The 15,809-nt window shown below is 44.9% G+C and overlaps 1 protein-coding gene across 5 annotated transcripts in view; it reads left to right on the top strand.

The window, feature by feature from the left end:
* Positions 1-15,809, top strand: part of VPS13D (vacuolar protein sorting 13 homolog D) — a 282,547-nt gene that overhangs the window by 253,199 nt on the left and 13,539 nt on the right. For all 5 annotated transcript variants that reach the window (XM_054438655.2, XM_054438652.2, XM_054438651.2 and 2 more), the window contains one exon: positions 14,820-14,951. In XM_054438655.2, the coding sequence (XP_054294630.1) occupies positions 14,820-14,951 (132 nt within the window). The remainder of the gene's footprint in view (positions 1-14,819; positions 14,952-15,809) is intronic.

Raw genomic sequence — 15,809 nt, 5'->3', positions numbered from 1 at the left:
TCTGCTTTGAAACACATTGCAAATTGCCTTCTAGGGAGTTGAAACAATCTGTACTCCCACCCACAGTGTGTGAGAGGACTGACTCCTCCAGCCGTGTACCAGCTCTGGCTATTCATTCATTCAGAATTCAGTCAAGAATTTTATGAAGTAGCTGCAGTGTGCCAGATACTGTACTCAGAACCAGGCATTGTTACTCTTTTAAGTCTTTGCCAATCTGAAAGAGTGAGTATCTTTGTTACTACTTGCATTTCTTTGAGAATTAGAAGTGTTGAAACATCTTTTCGTATTTCAGTTGGCCATTTGGATTTTTCTTTTGTGAATTACATTGCGTATTCTTTGCTTCAGTCCTTTTAAACCCATTAAGGTCAGAGTTTGTCTTTTTAGTGTGTGTGTTTTTTTTAATTCTTATCCAGTGTTGGTCTAACCCTTCCAACAGTTGTCATTTAGCCAGTTTGTCATCCATGTAAGTACATGTCTTTCTTCCAGATATTGACAAAGTTTATATCAGTCTCTTGGTGAATTCCGTTCCTGTAAATTAGAATCTGCATCATGACTTTATAAAAGACCATCACTGTGCCTACAGTTCTTTAGGAATCGCTTTGGCATTAAGAATGAGGCTTCAGCCAGGCATGGTGGCTCATGCCTGTAATCCCAGCACTTTGGGAGGCCAAGGTGGGCGGATCACGAGGTCAGGAGTTCGAGACCAGCCTGACCAACATGGTGAAACCCCGTCTCTACTAAAAATACAAAAATTACCTGGGTGTGGTGGCGCACACCTGTAATCCCAGCTACTCAGGAGACTGAGGCAGGAGAATCACTTGAACCCGGGATGCGGAGGTTGCAGTGAGCCGAGATGGTGCCACTGCACTCCAGCTGGGCAACAGAGCGGGACTCCGTCTCAAAAAAAAAAAAAAAAAAAAAAAAAGAATGAGGCTTCAGCCAGATGTTTTTGGATTATATGTGGCGTGGCCTATTAAATGGTTTTTATTTTTGTTTCTTCCTATTTCTTAGTATTTCTTTCCACCAGTTCCTGTTGTAAAATGTGACCAATTAGTACTGATGCCGTACATCCTTGTATTAGTAAAAATCCTGCTGTGCCTTCAGGCAGGGCCCTGCTTGGGCCAGGCCTTCCCAGGAAGCCCGTCCTAGCCTCTGTAGCATATAGTGCTGGACCACCCCAGCGCTCCCACTTACCTCCTTCACTCTTTCATTGTTGATACATGGGCTAGGTTTCCTACAGAGTCACTTCAAGGATGTAGATCTTATCCTCCCAATTGGATTGTGAGTTTGTTGTTATTGCCTCAAGGATGTTCAGAATATCTCACATAGTGATGGACTCAGAGTACGTATTAAAGAGATTTTCATCAAAATCACACCATTCAGTAAGTTGACCAAGTACATCAAGAGAGTCAGAAAGACCCAAGATCTAGTTTGGCTTTGCCAGGCATAGCTTCCTCATCATAAATGAAATACTAGTAAGATACTTCCTTATATGAATCTTGGGAGGCTTGGAGTGTCCAGTACACATTCAGCACTCAGTCAGTGCAGCTGTAGAGACATAGCATGGACCTTGGTGGCCCAGCAGTCTCAATCCTGGTTTCTTCTGACCTAAGTTTGCTGGGAAAGTACAGATAAAAGAGCGGTTGAGGAGGTGTTGATAACACAGAGTGTTTTTACGGAGTGTCCTCAGAGGGTTACATGCTCCTTTTTGAATCTGAATCTTTTTTTTTTTTCTAATATGGAGCCTCATAATCATTCAAGGACTCAGTGTGATGCCACAAGTTTAAAACTTGCCAGTTCGTCTCTTATGTTCTGCCAATTTTTTAAAAATGGGAATATGAGTGCATGTGCACGTGTACACACACGTGTGTGTGTGTGTCTTTGTGTATGTAAAATGCTTGGGATAAAAAAAGATGGATCAAATTTTGTCTGGCATGGCATAGCAACTCTCACCTCTAGTATCCTCTAAACATTTAACCAAATGGACTTTAACTGGTTTACTGCAATTCTATTTTTATTTTCGTAGTCATTTAAATGTATGGGGAGCCAACTCTTTCAAATGAGACATTTTGTCATTAAAACATGTTATTTAGTTTAACCACATGGGCCCAGCTTCAGCAACATTGAGGACTGTGAAGAGAGTTCTGAGCGGCTGTTCTCTCCTGACCTGACCGTAGCAGTGACCCACCAGCTTGCAATGCATGCAAACTGAAACAGGCAGGGTAGCCAGCCCAGGGTTGTCTGCATGGTGGTCTTGGCATCTGTACCTTAGGTTGCCAGCTCCTGGCCCTCCTTGCCTGCATTTGGTGGCCCTTGGCCCTGCCGTGTCATATGGCACAAAGAGCCCTTCTGGCCCGCATCACCCTGTGTACTGAGTAGGCAGGAATCAGCAAATCCATTGAGTGCATGTTTAATGTGACACAGATGTGGGACATACTGCAGATCTTTCTGCTTTACAAATTTTCAGCTTTTTGCATTTCATCAGTGTTGCTTATTATTTACAGAATGTAACTTGAGACATCAGAACAGATTGTAATTTTTAAAAAGGTTGTTGGCGGGGTGGGCCCGCAGGGGATCTGGGAGAAAAAATCCAGTAGTGTGGAATGTTGTTTGCTGTCCAGACCAAACAAACCAGTTTGCCAAGGATTGATGGACTATGACAATCAGTCCGATTCATGTTAACACTGGCGGCACTTAATTAAAAGGCAGCTTGACCTCCTTATCACCAAATAAAGAATAATCTTTTGTTACCAGGTTGACCGTCGCAGCACCAGGCAGAAATGTACCCCTTGTAGAGGCACTGAAGGGCACTACCAAGCTGCCAGCTCGCGTCCTGCCTCCTTCCTGTCCACAGAGAAAGGACACCATTGAACCCAGTCCCCACTCAGACACGTGGATATTCTTGCCTCATGCCTGCTGTGGCTTTATACCCAGGTGCTATGGCAAGAGGCGGAACAAAGAAATCTCTTCTTTTGCCCCAAAATTCAAGATACTCTTGAGGGCATTGGAATGATGAGCCAGGCCAGTTTGACACAAGTTCAAGGAGAAGGTGCCATCTCTTGCTTCTAGAGGGGCACATCTGGCTAGAGGTGGCCCTGGCTTCTGAGAAAGCTCAGCCATAGGTTACATTTAAGGGCAAACAATGAAAAGCACCAGCTGGTCGGGAGGAAGATGAGGAGGAGTGGGTGATTGGTTGCTTCTTTCCTGTGTCTAGTTCTAAAGAACTTAAAACTTGGGTCCAAAATAATGAGAGCCGTGTTGTAAAAATCCTTTGAAGAGAGTTCTCCTGGGGAATGTGAGCTAGTGCAGTGACCTGATCCCTTGGTCAGACGGTTCTGAGCTGTTTAAGTGCTGAGTGTCAACTGTCTACAGGGAGCCAGGCCCCTGAGGAGTGGCCAGGGTTCCAAGCCCCACTGTTCTTTTCCTTCCTGGAAAAGTGCAGACGGTGCACTTCCCCGGAGGCCACTAGGCAGCTCTCCAGTTGCCCTCTGGGTGAACGTGACCCAGGTCAGTAACCTTCTAGTGTCCCCCACACGTTGGAATGATCAGCATTCCTATACTGCAGGGGTTCTTGAGTTCTTGAGTTGTTACCATCGCCCTGCCTTTCCCTGGCTCAGATTCGCAGGAGGAGGTCCACTGCGGACTGCCGCTTCTTCACCCTCTGGGCTTCGGAAGTGGCAGCTCTGGCTTCCCTGCACCCAGTTCTCAGTCTTGTGGCTCTGGTCTGCTCCTTTATCACATATGTCTTGAGCACCCTCTCAGCACGCAGCACTGTTCTGAGTGCTGAGGTGCGACCATGCATAGAAGAGACAAGAATCCCTGGTTCCGCGTGGCTTCTCTCAACACCTACATTTCCAGGCCATGGCATGGGTTCAGAGGAATCACCCTCCCTGGAAGAGATGAGTGACTGGAAGGAGAGCATGTCACTGGCTCCCCTGAGACCCTCCCAAGAGCCTCAATTTCTCCCTCTACCACCTGAAGTCAAACTGCAGGGCCTGAAACAGATTCTCTTTAAAAACACATGAGTGTGGTGATTGCATAAGTTTTCATTCTCCTGAGTTCTTAATTTCCGTGTCCCTAGCACTTTTTGAAGCATCTGCTCCTGTTCCCCTTTCATTTCCTCCTCACCCTCCTCCGTAGTCTCTGTTTGATAGTAGAAGGAGATTTAAAACCTCCAGGCTGAGTGAACAGGCGGTCTTGAAAAAGCAAACAAATTGGGTCGGGCACGATGGCTCATGCCTGTAATCCCCAGCACTTTGGGAGGCCGAGGTGGGTGGATCACAAGGTCAGGAGTTCGAGACCAGCCTGGCCAATATGGTGAAACCCCGTCTCTACTAAAAATACAAAAAAATTAGCTGGGCATGGTGCCGTATACCTGTAATCCCAGCTACTCGGGAGGCTGAGGCAGGAGAATTGCTTGAATCCAGGAGGCGGAGGTTGCAGTGAGCCAAGATCATACCACTACACTGCAGCCTGGGCGACAGAACGAGATTCCATCTCAAAAAAAAAAAAGAGCAAACAAATCACAAAGCAGGTCCCCTCTGGGGGCTGGAGCATCCTCATATCTGCTTGGCTTTGGTCATTGAAAGAGGCCCTGGGGGAGGGGGCTTCAGGGCTTCCCAGGGGAGAGGTGACAGTTAGGACACACACCTTCCCCACTTCAGTCAAGGCAGCTTCATTGTCAGCGGTTGTACGTACTAAGATTGTGTTACAAACTTCATTTGCAGAAAGTGTTTTACCCCTGAAATTTTTTTTTGAAAGCGCCTGCTGTGAGTTTTATTAATGGCACTTTTCTAAAACTTCATTAATTTCAATTCTGAGAATTTGATATCTGGTATAATTCATTGAGCTGCTAGTTTGATTCGCTGTAGCTCTTTTTAAAAAGCTCTGTCAGGCAATAGGATATGGATGGGAGTGGGTCAGGTGAGTAAACGTTTTAAGCACTCATTTCTTCAGAAAACACCTCTGTACCCAACATGTGATGTGCTCCTAATGAGTCATTCAGACAGGTTCAGGAAAACTTGTCCCCCAGGGTGCTCCATCAAGATAAAATTTTAAATACTGCAGTTTTGCACTTTGGTATTTTAAATGGACTTGACACCCAATAATTCTGAATAAAGGTAGGAAAGAGGGAGATGATTAACTTTTACAAGTATCTACTATGTGCCAGGCACTGTGCTACACATTCTTCATATTTTATCTCAACATTATCAACCAAGTAGGTATTAAGTTCTCACCTATTGATGAGGAATCTGAGGCTAAGAACAATCTAGTAACTTCTTCAGTGTCACCCAGCTAATAAGTGACTGGGATTTCAGCCTGTGTTTGTCTTTTTTCAGTCTATGTTTGTTCCTTTATACTAATTCGTTCTTAAATTTCATCTCTTCTCTTAAAAGAGGTCAACTTTGGGAGAAGGTAGACAATATAAACACTAAAAGAAAGAGATTATGTAATCATTTGCCAGAAATAAATCTGAAAATATTGGGCTGGACACGGTGGCCCACACCTGCAATCCCAGCACTTTCAGAGGCTAAGGCAGGAAAATCATTTGAACCAAAAAAAAAAAAAGAAGTAGTGAAAATGTGTGGTTTATTAATGTAATCAGCTTGTTATTATTAGCATGTGTACTTAATAGCCACAAAATAAAGCTTACCAGAGATGGTGTATTTCGGTTCTTGTGAAATATCTTGGGATTGGCATTAGAGGTGACAGGTTAGCAAGGAATTTGATAATGGCTTGAGAGATTCCAAAAAGCACTACACTCTCTGACTCAGAATGTTCTACTTAGAACACAAAGAAAGCTTACATTTGTAAAGCGCCTTGTTCTTCTATGATGTTGAAAGTTGCAAACCACTTTATAGGTTGTCTACTGTTTTGTAAAAGCAAAGCAAACCCAGAATGCATGCAAAAATTATGGCCTTTTAAGAAATCCAAGCCTTTTAGGCTCCATTCTTACTATAACATGATCTACTTTCTTGGAATTCTTTATAAAGTAACTCTGCCCCTCCCCACTCAGCCATTAACAGGTAGTCTCGCCCCTGAGGCAGTTGACTAAGAAAAAAAATCTGGAGTATTTTTGTCTTAGAGTTTAAATCCCAATAGGCATATCTGTTGGCATTAGTCCTACCAGCTGTCACAGTTGTAGTGTCATGGGGTCCCCAAAACATGTGTTAAATTATGGGAAGCCTTGACCCCTATAAACAAGTCAGGTGTGAATCCCACTGATGGGAGAAAACCCAGCCCAGGAAATGTCGTCCCTGCTGCTGGATGTCAAATTGCTAAAAACTTAACAATATTAATATAATTTCTAATGATTCCTTGAATCAACATCTTTCTCACATTTTCAATGGCAATAGTACAACATGGGATTTTATGTGTGTTATACATGTATGACTTGAGAACTCTAGGGAGAGGTAAGTAGAATGTTAACGAGAAAGCAAAGGGGAAAGGAAAATACTTCAGTTTGAAGCAGTGAGCCTCCGCAGTAGGAAAACTAAGTACAAGAGGTTGGATGTTGCACCCTAGCCCATCTTAGATCACAGACACCTCAACTAGGGTTCCTCGTGTGCACCCATGACACTCTAAATAATACACTAATAAAAAGAATAGGTAGCATTTTATCGAGTGCCTATTATGTACTAGGCTCTATTCTAAGCACTGTACATATATTGACTTATCTGCTCCTCACAACAACCCATCATTACCCCCATTTTATAGATGAGAAAACCATCGCTCCAAGAAGTCACATAATTTGCCTGTGGTTACAGTTCGTAAGTGGTGGAGCTGGGATTCAAACCCACTGGGCAGGCTGGCTCCAGAGCCGATCCTCTCAGCCATTATATTATGCTGCCTACTCTAGTGCTCCCTGTCTCTCCTAGTGCTTCCCTGCTGTGTTCTTGTTGCCGTTTCTGTTCATCTCCTCCACTGGATTGCCGTAAGCTCCCTGGATACTTAATTCATCCCAGTCTTCTTCAGGACCTAGTGCTGGCCTCTGCATATGATCATTTGGGAAAGATTGGTTGAATAGGGGACTGGAGGAGGCAGGCACAAACCATTCGCAGGGCTCTAAGTAGGCTCATTTTTCTGGCTACCCTAGTTTGGATCCTCAGTCAGTAATTCCATTTAAGAACCAATCTCTACTAGCATAGGGTTTCTTTCTGCCCAACCTATTTTCCATGTGTCCCAAATCCAAATTATCCCAACCTACGGATTGAATACTATCTTTGAGTGGGTTCTAGAAGGTGTATTTCTCTTTCTCTTGAAACTATGGGGAAGAATTTCTCATGTAAACAGAGGCAAACTTTAGAAATTTTCATCCTCTAGTAGAGTCTTCTCTGATTACGGTTTGCACTGAAAGGAGTAAAATCTGTTTATGGAGAAGAAATGCTTTTCCACTTCGTCTTTAGAAGTAGATGCATGTGGCCAAGAGGAGGGAGCTACAAGTCAGAGGTAGTTGCAGCCTGTGGCATGATGGGAGCTACAGGTTGGAGATAGATGCAGCCCATGGCATGGTGGGAGCTACAGATCCGAGATAGATGCAGCCCATGGCATGGTGGGAGCTACAGATCTGAGATAGATGCAGCCCACGGCCTGGTGGGAGCTACAGGTCCAAGACAGATGCAGCCCACTGCATGGTGGGAGCTAGGGGTCCGAGATAGATGCAGCCCACAGCATAGTGGGAGCTACAGGTTGGAGATAGATGCAGCCCACGGCATGGTGGGAGCTACAGATCCGAGATAGATGCAGCCCATGGCATGGTGGGAGCTACAGGTCTGAGATAGATGCAGCCCACGGCCTGGTGGGAGCTACAGGTCTGAGATAGATGCAGCCCACGGCCTGGTGGGAGCTAGGGGTCCGAGACAGATGCAGCCCACGGCATAGTGGGAGCTACAGGGTGGAGATAGATGCAGCCCACGGCATGGTGGGAGCTACAGATCCGAGATAGATGCAGCCCATGGCATGGTGGGAGCTACAGGTCTGAGATAGATGCAGCCCACGGCCTGGTGGGAGCTACAGGTCCAAGACAGATGCAGCCCACTGCATGGTGGGAGCTAGGGGTCCAAGATAGATGCAGCCCACGGCACGGTGGGAGCTACAGGTTGGAGATAGATGCAGCCCACGGCATGGTGGGAGCTACAGGTCCAAGAGAGATGCAGCCCATGGCATGGTGGGAGCTACAGGTCCAAGAGAGATGCAGCCCATGGCATGGTAGGAGCTACAGGTTCAAGATAGATGCAGCCCATGGCATGGTGGGCTTCTTGGGCTTGCAGACATTGTACTGCTGTGGATACCAGAGGGTTTTTCACCAATTCATCCACTCCACTGCAGACAGTACTATTTAGACAGACTGCATGGTTTCTCTTAGAGAAATGACAAATGTTTGATTAGGCCATTTGGTCAAGAACCCTGGTGTCTTGTAGTTGTCACCAGTGACCAGTATTGGAAGAGGTAGTCTGGATTGACCTTCGTTCTCAGTCTAATTGTGCACACTCGAGCACAGTATATATCAGTAAGATACTTGATTAAAACAAAAGCCCTGGACACATACATAAAGTGAATGCAAGCACAACCCATCACGCAGCCCTTAAGGCAGATGGCAGCCATCAGTTGAATAAACATTCTATGATGCTAACGTCACATGTGTGACATACACTTTCTACTCACTTACTGATTGTTTTTGAACATCACTTTGTTGATAGACATTGGCCATGACAGACTTCTCAACCAAATTAAGCTGTATAGGGGTATGTGTATGTGTGCACAGCACCTGTCTTAACTAACAGAACTATGACATAGTTACTCATCGTATAAGCTACGAATAATTAATGCCTGGCTAACTGTTGACTTTCAGGCTGAAAGGCAAGATCAACCAAGTGGAATTGGCTAGATCTCCCTGTGTCGCCTTGTTTGGATTTACTGTTGATTTTTTTAAAAAAAGACATGAGTTGTTACTACTCTGATCATTGGTTTTGGGCCTCCGGTGTATGTCAGATAGCAATGGCCAGATGCAGGCACACTCTGTATTGATTGCCCTCACTGGAAGGATATCTGCAGTGTATCAGCCACTGTATCCACAGCCCCTTCCCTGGGGGAAGAGTCCTCTATGCTGTACAGCAGACTCCCTGACATTTTCATGGAGTTCAAAGCTCAAGTTGGTTTGGTGCTGACATTCTGGATTAGCTGGTTGACTGGAAGGACTGCTTCTTTCTATACACTGTGAAATTTATAAACCGCAGCAGCTGAGGGCTTAACATGGCCGACAAGCTCCAGCTGGCAGCAATTAAATATATGGCAGACCTTTGGCCAAACAAAGGTTTGTGGAGGCAGAGTTGCTGCATGTGCGCTGAACAGACTCTTAGGTTGAGTGTTGGTTCATAAGAGATGCTGTCGACTAAGGAGAGGTGAGTGGGTGGATTTTGGCCACCTCTTGTTCGGTGATCCCTTGTCCCCAGAATTATTGTAACAAGACCCTGCCCAAGTAGCAGCAGAGGTGGTCAGAGGAAAGGAACAAAGCCACCATGGGGGCCGCAGGCCTAACAGTGGTGGGCCCGAGTCGTTTAGACGTTGATCTGCTGCTGTAGTGCCAGTGGCAGGATCTGCAGCTACTCCACTTTTTAAAATTTATTAATTTATGTATTTATTGGATACCACTATGCTGTAGGCTATAGGCTGAAAGGAGAAGATGGGAATGAAAAAACAATAAGAAGACATTTAATATCCATTCAAGCAGCAAAGATTCAAGAGTCTAGACCAGTGCTATCCAAAATACAATTTAAATTTAAAATTCAGTCCTTTAGTTACACTGGCCACATTTCACATGCTCAGTAGCCACATGTGGTCAGTGGCTATGTATTGGACAGTGCTGTCCTAGACAATACCAAGTGTTGGATATAGATTGCTAGGGCCTCTTAAATGCCTCATTGGCAGGAGTGTAAAAATGGTTCAGCCACTTAGAACACAGTTTGGATTATCTTGTTAAGTGAACGTTTATATCTTGTGAGCCAGCAAATTCCCCCTAGATAGATTCTCAAAGTTCACCAGGAAACACGTACAGGAATGTTCATAATAGCATCATTTGTAATAGCAGAACCTGGAAGAAACCCATGTGCCATCAACAGGAAGATGGATATGTCATGGGATAGTCATACAATGGAATATGAATAAAGCAGAGACATGGTGAATTAATCATAGCTACACACAAAAGAATGCCTGAATCTTAGCAATGTGACAGCGACATCCTTTTACAAAAGCCCAAAACTAAACCCAAAACATAACAAGAAGGTACTGGAGCATCCTTTGAAATGTGGTAAGACTACATAAAAAAAGAAAAGCACAGGAATGAGAAACACAAGATTCAGAACAGCGGCTGCCTTAGGTAAAGGAGGAACAGGGATTTGGGGTGGCAGAAGACGAACTTGTGGTCCACGATAGAGTGATGGAGTTTTTTTTTTGCTTTTTGCTTTCACAGATGTTTATTTCAAATAAATAAAGAGAGCCCAATGATGAGAGTGGGCCTTGAACTGAGGATAATAAGCCCAGTCCTAAAGACCACTTATAAAAAAAAAAAAAGGACTGGCCAGGTGCGGTGGCTCAACGCCTGTAATGCCAGCACTTTGGGAAGCCGAGGCGGGTGGATCACCAGGTCAGGAGACCATCCTGGCTAACACGGTGAAACCCCGTCTCTACTAAAAATATAAAAAATTAGCCAGGCGTGGTGGCGGGCGCCTCTAATCCCAGCTACTCGGGAGGCCGAGGCAGGAGAATGGCATGAACCCGGGAGGCAGAGCTTGCAGTGAGCCAAGATTGCACCATTGCACTCCAGCCTGGGTGACAGAGCAAGACTCCATCTCAAAAAAAAAAAAAAAAAAAAAAAAGACTAGAGTCCTTTCCCTCCAGGTGCTCATAGGCTCACTGGAACATACAGGAAAGTCACTTAAAAATGGACACACTGTCACTGAGCATGAACAAATGTAGGATTACTGTTACATGGTCATACTCGTTTTAAAGGCCTACTTGAATGTACAGTGTCGCATCAACAGATGAAGAAAACAGCGTCGTCACACAGTGGCCTGGGCTGAAGAACTTCACTTTAAACTTTTTGCTGGCTTACAAGGTTTGAAAACACTAGCTTACTGTTAGCTTTTTACATTATTTTAGTAATTCTTTAAGATTGGAACTAAATTTGTTCATATGCAGTGACTTCAAATACTCTCCCCCTACCCACAGCCTACCAACTTGGACCTGAGAAGGTAAATTTTTAGTTGAGTTTTAGAGAAGAAAGAAGAGTTTTTCAGGCACTGACATTGATGAGGTGATAGGGGAGTGGGGGGAAAATTCCTTTAATCCAGCTTTCTGCTTCTAGGAAGAGTATGCCTTCTGGAAGTCCTTGTATTCATAAGACTGTAACAGAAGATGTTTCCTTTTAGGGTAAAATTGAACTCATCTGTCTTTTCTTCCATGTTGATGTGAAAAATTAGCCTTGAATGCCACAGTGAGCTCCCCTAGTCAGCAGTGTTGAGCACTGAATCCAACTTTGCCCTTGATATTGTTTGATCAAAAGGCAAGAACCCTGGAAATGGGAAGATAGTTTGTGGCCTGTTGTGAAGACAGTCAAGAAAAGAAACATAACAGTAGTCAGTGTGTATCCTCAGGGGAGCCACTCTGCTTTTGTATTCTCTGATGTTTTGGTGGGTTTGCAGTTTGCAGGTTAAAAAATAATGTATTGGGAGTGGGGGTGAGGTTGGATCACTGAAACCTGGGTAAGGCTCTGAGGGAGTCCACTGAGTCAGGAACTTACTGTTCACACTAGAAAGCTGTTTGATCGTGTGAGAAGATCAACAAGGGGAGCCCTTTACTCCCATTCTCAACTATTCTGGAGCTGTCATGAGATTAAATTTTTAAGAGCTCGGGTCCAGAAACAAGCCGCCTTTCCTCGGCTTCTCTGGCTTCCTTGGATCCACCAGAGGCATTTAGGACTTTAGCAAGTTTTCTCCTGCCTGGTAGCATGTTTTCCCTCAGCTTTGAGTACTGATGAAAATCCTGCTTCATGTAAGGGAAAGTCCTGTCATCAGTGTCCGCTTCAGGATGTTGCCATCAGGTCCCTTTCTGTGTTTTGATCAGTGGGGCAGGCAGAGACAGCCTTGACGTTTCTGTTAGGAAGATGGGGTTCTAGCTGCTTCCTATTTTGCCTCAATGTTGATTTTGCTTTCAGGGCTCAAAATCCCTAGTCTTCAAACTCTCCACCAAAGCTTGCATACTGGCCTTCCTGTTTAGCTCAATTAATGGCCCTTATACCGTCTGCCAGCCACCAGGCACTCACTCGTTTATTCAGCTTATCCTGACTGCTGCTCTACCATAAACCAGACACTGTTCTCCATCCCAGGAATGCAGTGAAGGAAACAAATTCCCCTTCTCCTGGAGCTTCCAGTCCACATGGGAGCCAAGCAGTAAATAACATGTTTATCCACCTGGGATGGAAAGCAAATGTGTTTTGAGCAGATGACTGACTTGAGTAACTTACCTTTTTTTTTTTGAGACAGAGTCTTGCTCTGTCGCCCAGGCTGGGGTGCAGTGGCATGATCTCAGCTCACTGCAAGCTCCGCCTCCTGGGTTCATGTCATTCTCCTGCCTCAGCCTCCTGAGTAGCTGGGACTACAGGCGCCCGCCACCACCCCCCCCCAGCTAATTTTTTGTATTTTTAGTAGAGACGGGGTTTCACCGTGTTAGCCAGGATGATCTTGATCTCCTGACCTTGTGATCCATCCGCCTCGGCCTCCCAAAGTGCTGGGATTACAGGCGTGAGCCACTGTGCCCAGCCGATGTAACTTATCTTTTGAAAGGGCCATTCTCATTACCATGAGGAGAGTGGACAAGGATGGAAGGAAAGAGAACAAATTATGAGGCTACTGTAATAATATGTTACAAATCCAGGGATCCTTTGTTAGTTATGATGGAGATGGAGAAATAGTCAGATTTGGGATATATACTGAATTTGGGCCTGCAGGCCTCCCGGTTGATTGGGGAAGATGTGTTGAGACGAGTCTGAATCAAACCTTACATTGAAAGTGGTGAGGAAGCAGACCCTGCCATATTCCTCTTGGAGAGCCTTTGGGCTTCTACCATGTAGCCTGACAGAGAGGTCAGCAGGACTGCCTTGGGGAAAGGATACTTTAATAGCCTGTGTAGGCAGTTGTTGGAATGACAGCAGGTGTTTTGCTAGGCAAGGAGATAAGAACAGAGCTCTGCTACCTGGAGAGGCACGCCAAGCTCCTTCCCCCAGCCCCCCTGCCTACAGAGGTTACCGGCATCCTCTCGGCAGCAGTCGTCCAGCTTCTCTGCTGATGGGTTAGCAGTGGCCCCTATACTGCCTTCCCCACTTTCAATCGATAGTTGGGCTCTGAGTAGCCAACTGTAAGCCTGCGTCTTGAAGGAAGAATTGAGACTGACAGGGTATGTGAGTGTGTGATATAAACACAATGGGTTTTTTACTCTTTCCCTTAGTGCAGATCGTTGAAACTTCTATAAAGTCTCTTTGTATTACCCTTAGAGAGTACAGTTAATAGTACTGAAGACGTCTTTGTAACTGAACTTTTGTAAAATTATTGCTGGATTTTTGTCTTTCCAGCACACATTAAACCTCACCAAGGTATGGGGCTGTCCTTCGGATGTCACAGCCTGATGAACTGAGTGCTGACCTGGATTCGGGAGCACTTTTCAGTTTTCCTAGCTGTGCATGGCCCATTGCATGGCCTGTCACAAGTTTCTGGGGTTGTTTCTGTCCATATTTCCAACGTGACTTGCCCACCACGGCACTTTCTTCCCTTGTAAGTAAATCTCTATGCTGCTTACTGTTAGTTCCTGTTTCTGAAGTGCTGATTCAATGTGTAAGCCTTCTCCTCTCTTTTAGATCTGTCTAGAGAGGAGTGTTTTGCTTCAGTGAGCTCCAGGAACAAATAATAAGTACAGCAAGTACAAGGCCGAGGACAGACCCAGTGCGCTCTTATCAGTCATCTGAAATATGCACAGCCTTTGCAAGACAAATGTGCACTCCTGTTTCTAGGAAAACACCAGAAAGTACTTACCAATTACCCTGTATATGCTGTGCGGAAAAAGACAACATCAGCCTGTCCTGAAAGCCATAACAAAGCAGATTCCTCCGGGCAGCCGACAGCTGAGTGGCCCGAGTTAGAGCCTCTGCAGAATCCCAGCCTGTGGCCTGGGCCAGGTCCAGGTCCAGGTCCAGGGGGCATTCTTCCCCTCGCATGATTACCACGTCCCTCACCCTTTGCCCACGCAACTGACCTCATCTTAGAAGAAGTCTCAAGGGTTGGTGTGTTCTTACTAAATGCCCAGGATTTTCTTCCAGACCCATCACAAATCCAAAGATGGCTCTCCTGAAGAGATGCCTAGAAAAAGAGGGTGCGGCCCGGGGGGATCTATTATAGTAATAACCGCAGGAACGAGAGCCGCCGCTGGTGGGCAGCTCACCATCCGCCAGGACCAGGCTTGGCGGGCACTGTTTTATTTGATCTTCACAGCAGTCCTGTAAAGTAGGTGTCATCGTCCTGTTTCAGAGAGAAAACGGAAACTGAGGTTAAGGAAGGTGTCCAGCTTATCATGATCACATGGCCAGAAAATGGTAGAGGCAGGATTCAAACTCAAATTTCATGGTGCATTCACAGGCAATACTGTAGTTTAATTCTGTTCACTAAATGTAGAGTATGTCTCGTGTTACAGAGTGCTTTTGTCTTAGTGAGAAAGGAAAATCATTTTAACCTGCACACTTAACCTCTTGGCTTTTTGTCCATTTACCCATCTAGGACTCAAGCACAGAGGGTTCGGAAGCCGCGTTGCTGCACGGGGCCCCAGGGGCTGCTTCCCCGATATTCTGAGAGCCAGGCGGAAGGACAGGAGCAGCTCTTCAAACTCACAGACAACATACAGGACGAATTGTAAGTTAGAGCATGGGAAACCAGCCCTGTGGGTCTACTGAGTTGCCTCTTCTCCTTTTGATCCTGAGAAGTCTCCATCTGATCTGAGTTATTTTCATGACTCTTGGACCTTAGATCTGGTCAAAGAATTCCTTGCCCCAAATGTTTTTTAGATTTACATATAACTGATGGTAAACAGCCTTTTACTCAAAGGAGTGGTTCTCAACTGTGTGCCATAGCCTGGCCTAAGTGTTTTGTTTCTAGAAAATGGCAGTCTCTTTCTAGTCAGTTCAAAGAGAGAAGATCATGAATAAAATGTTCTCAATTTTAAGGTTTTTCTCCTGTAAAAATTTCTTAAACTTTGATATCCCATTTTTGCTGCAGAATGCTAGCAAAACAAAACGGAAAAACAAATAGCAAACAACTAATAGTTGGACATTTTGGAAATGTATTTTTCTTAAGATTGCTTTGTTACTCTTTAAATATGGAGCCTTATATACCTTGTCATATCTTCAGTTAGTGATATTATTCTTAGTTGACATGGTAGAATTAAGTATTTCACTATTTTAGGATATTTTGCAGAGATCCTTGTAGCATGAAAGTGCTCTATAACCTGAATAGGTGTTAGTACCACCAGCCCAGAGAAAGCAGTTAGTTGTGTCTGGGAGTAGCAAAATACTAGTTTAATTTCTTCTGATGCTTACTTGTCATCTCCTTTAAGGTAAAGCGAGCTTGGGAGGATTCTGAGTGCTGTGAGTGTTTTTTGGTGGGTGGAGGAATGTCTGAAATAGAGGTCAACTGTCAGGATAGTCTTCAGAGTCATTGTTAGGGACAGTGTTAAGTAGATCTCCTCTCATATTTTCATGGCAGTATTTGAAT

This window comes from Pongo pygmaeus, chromosome 1, assembly GCF_028885625.2.
Source record: "Pongo pygmaeus isolate AG05252 chromosome 1, NHGRI_mPonPyg2-v2.0_pri, whole genome shotgun sequence".
NCBI lineage: Eukaryota > Metazoa > Chordata > Mammalia > Primates > Hominidae > Pongo > Pongo pygmaeus.
The sequence above is the reverse complement of the archived record's forward strand: the minus strand, read 5'-3'. Positions and strand labels throughout refer to the sequence as shown.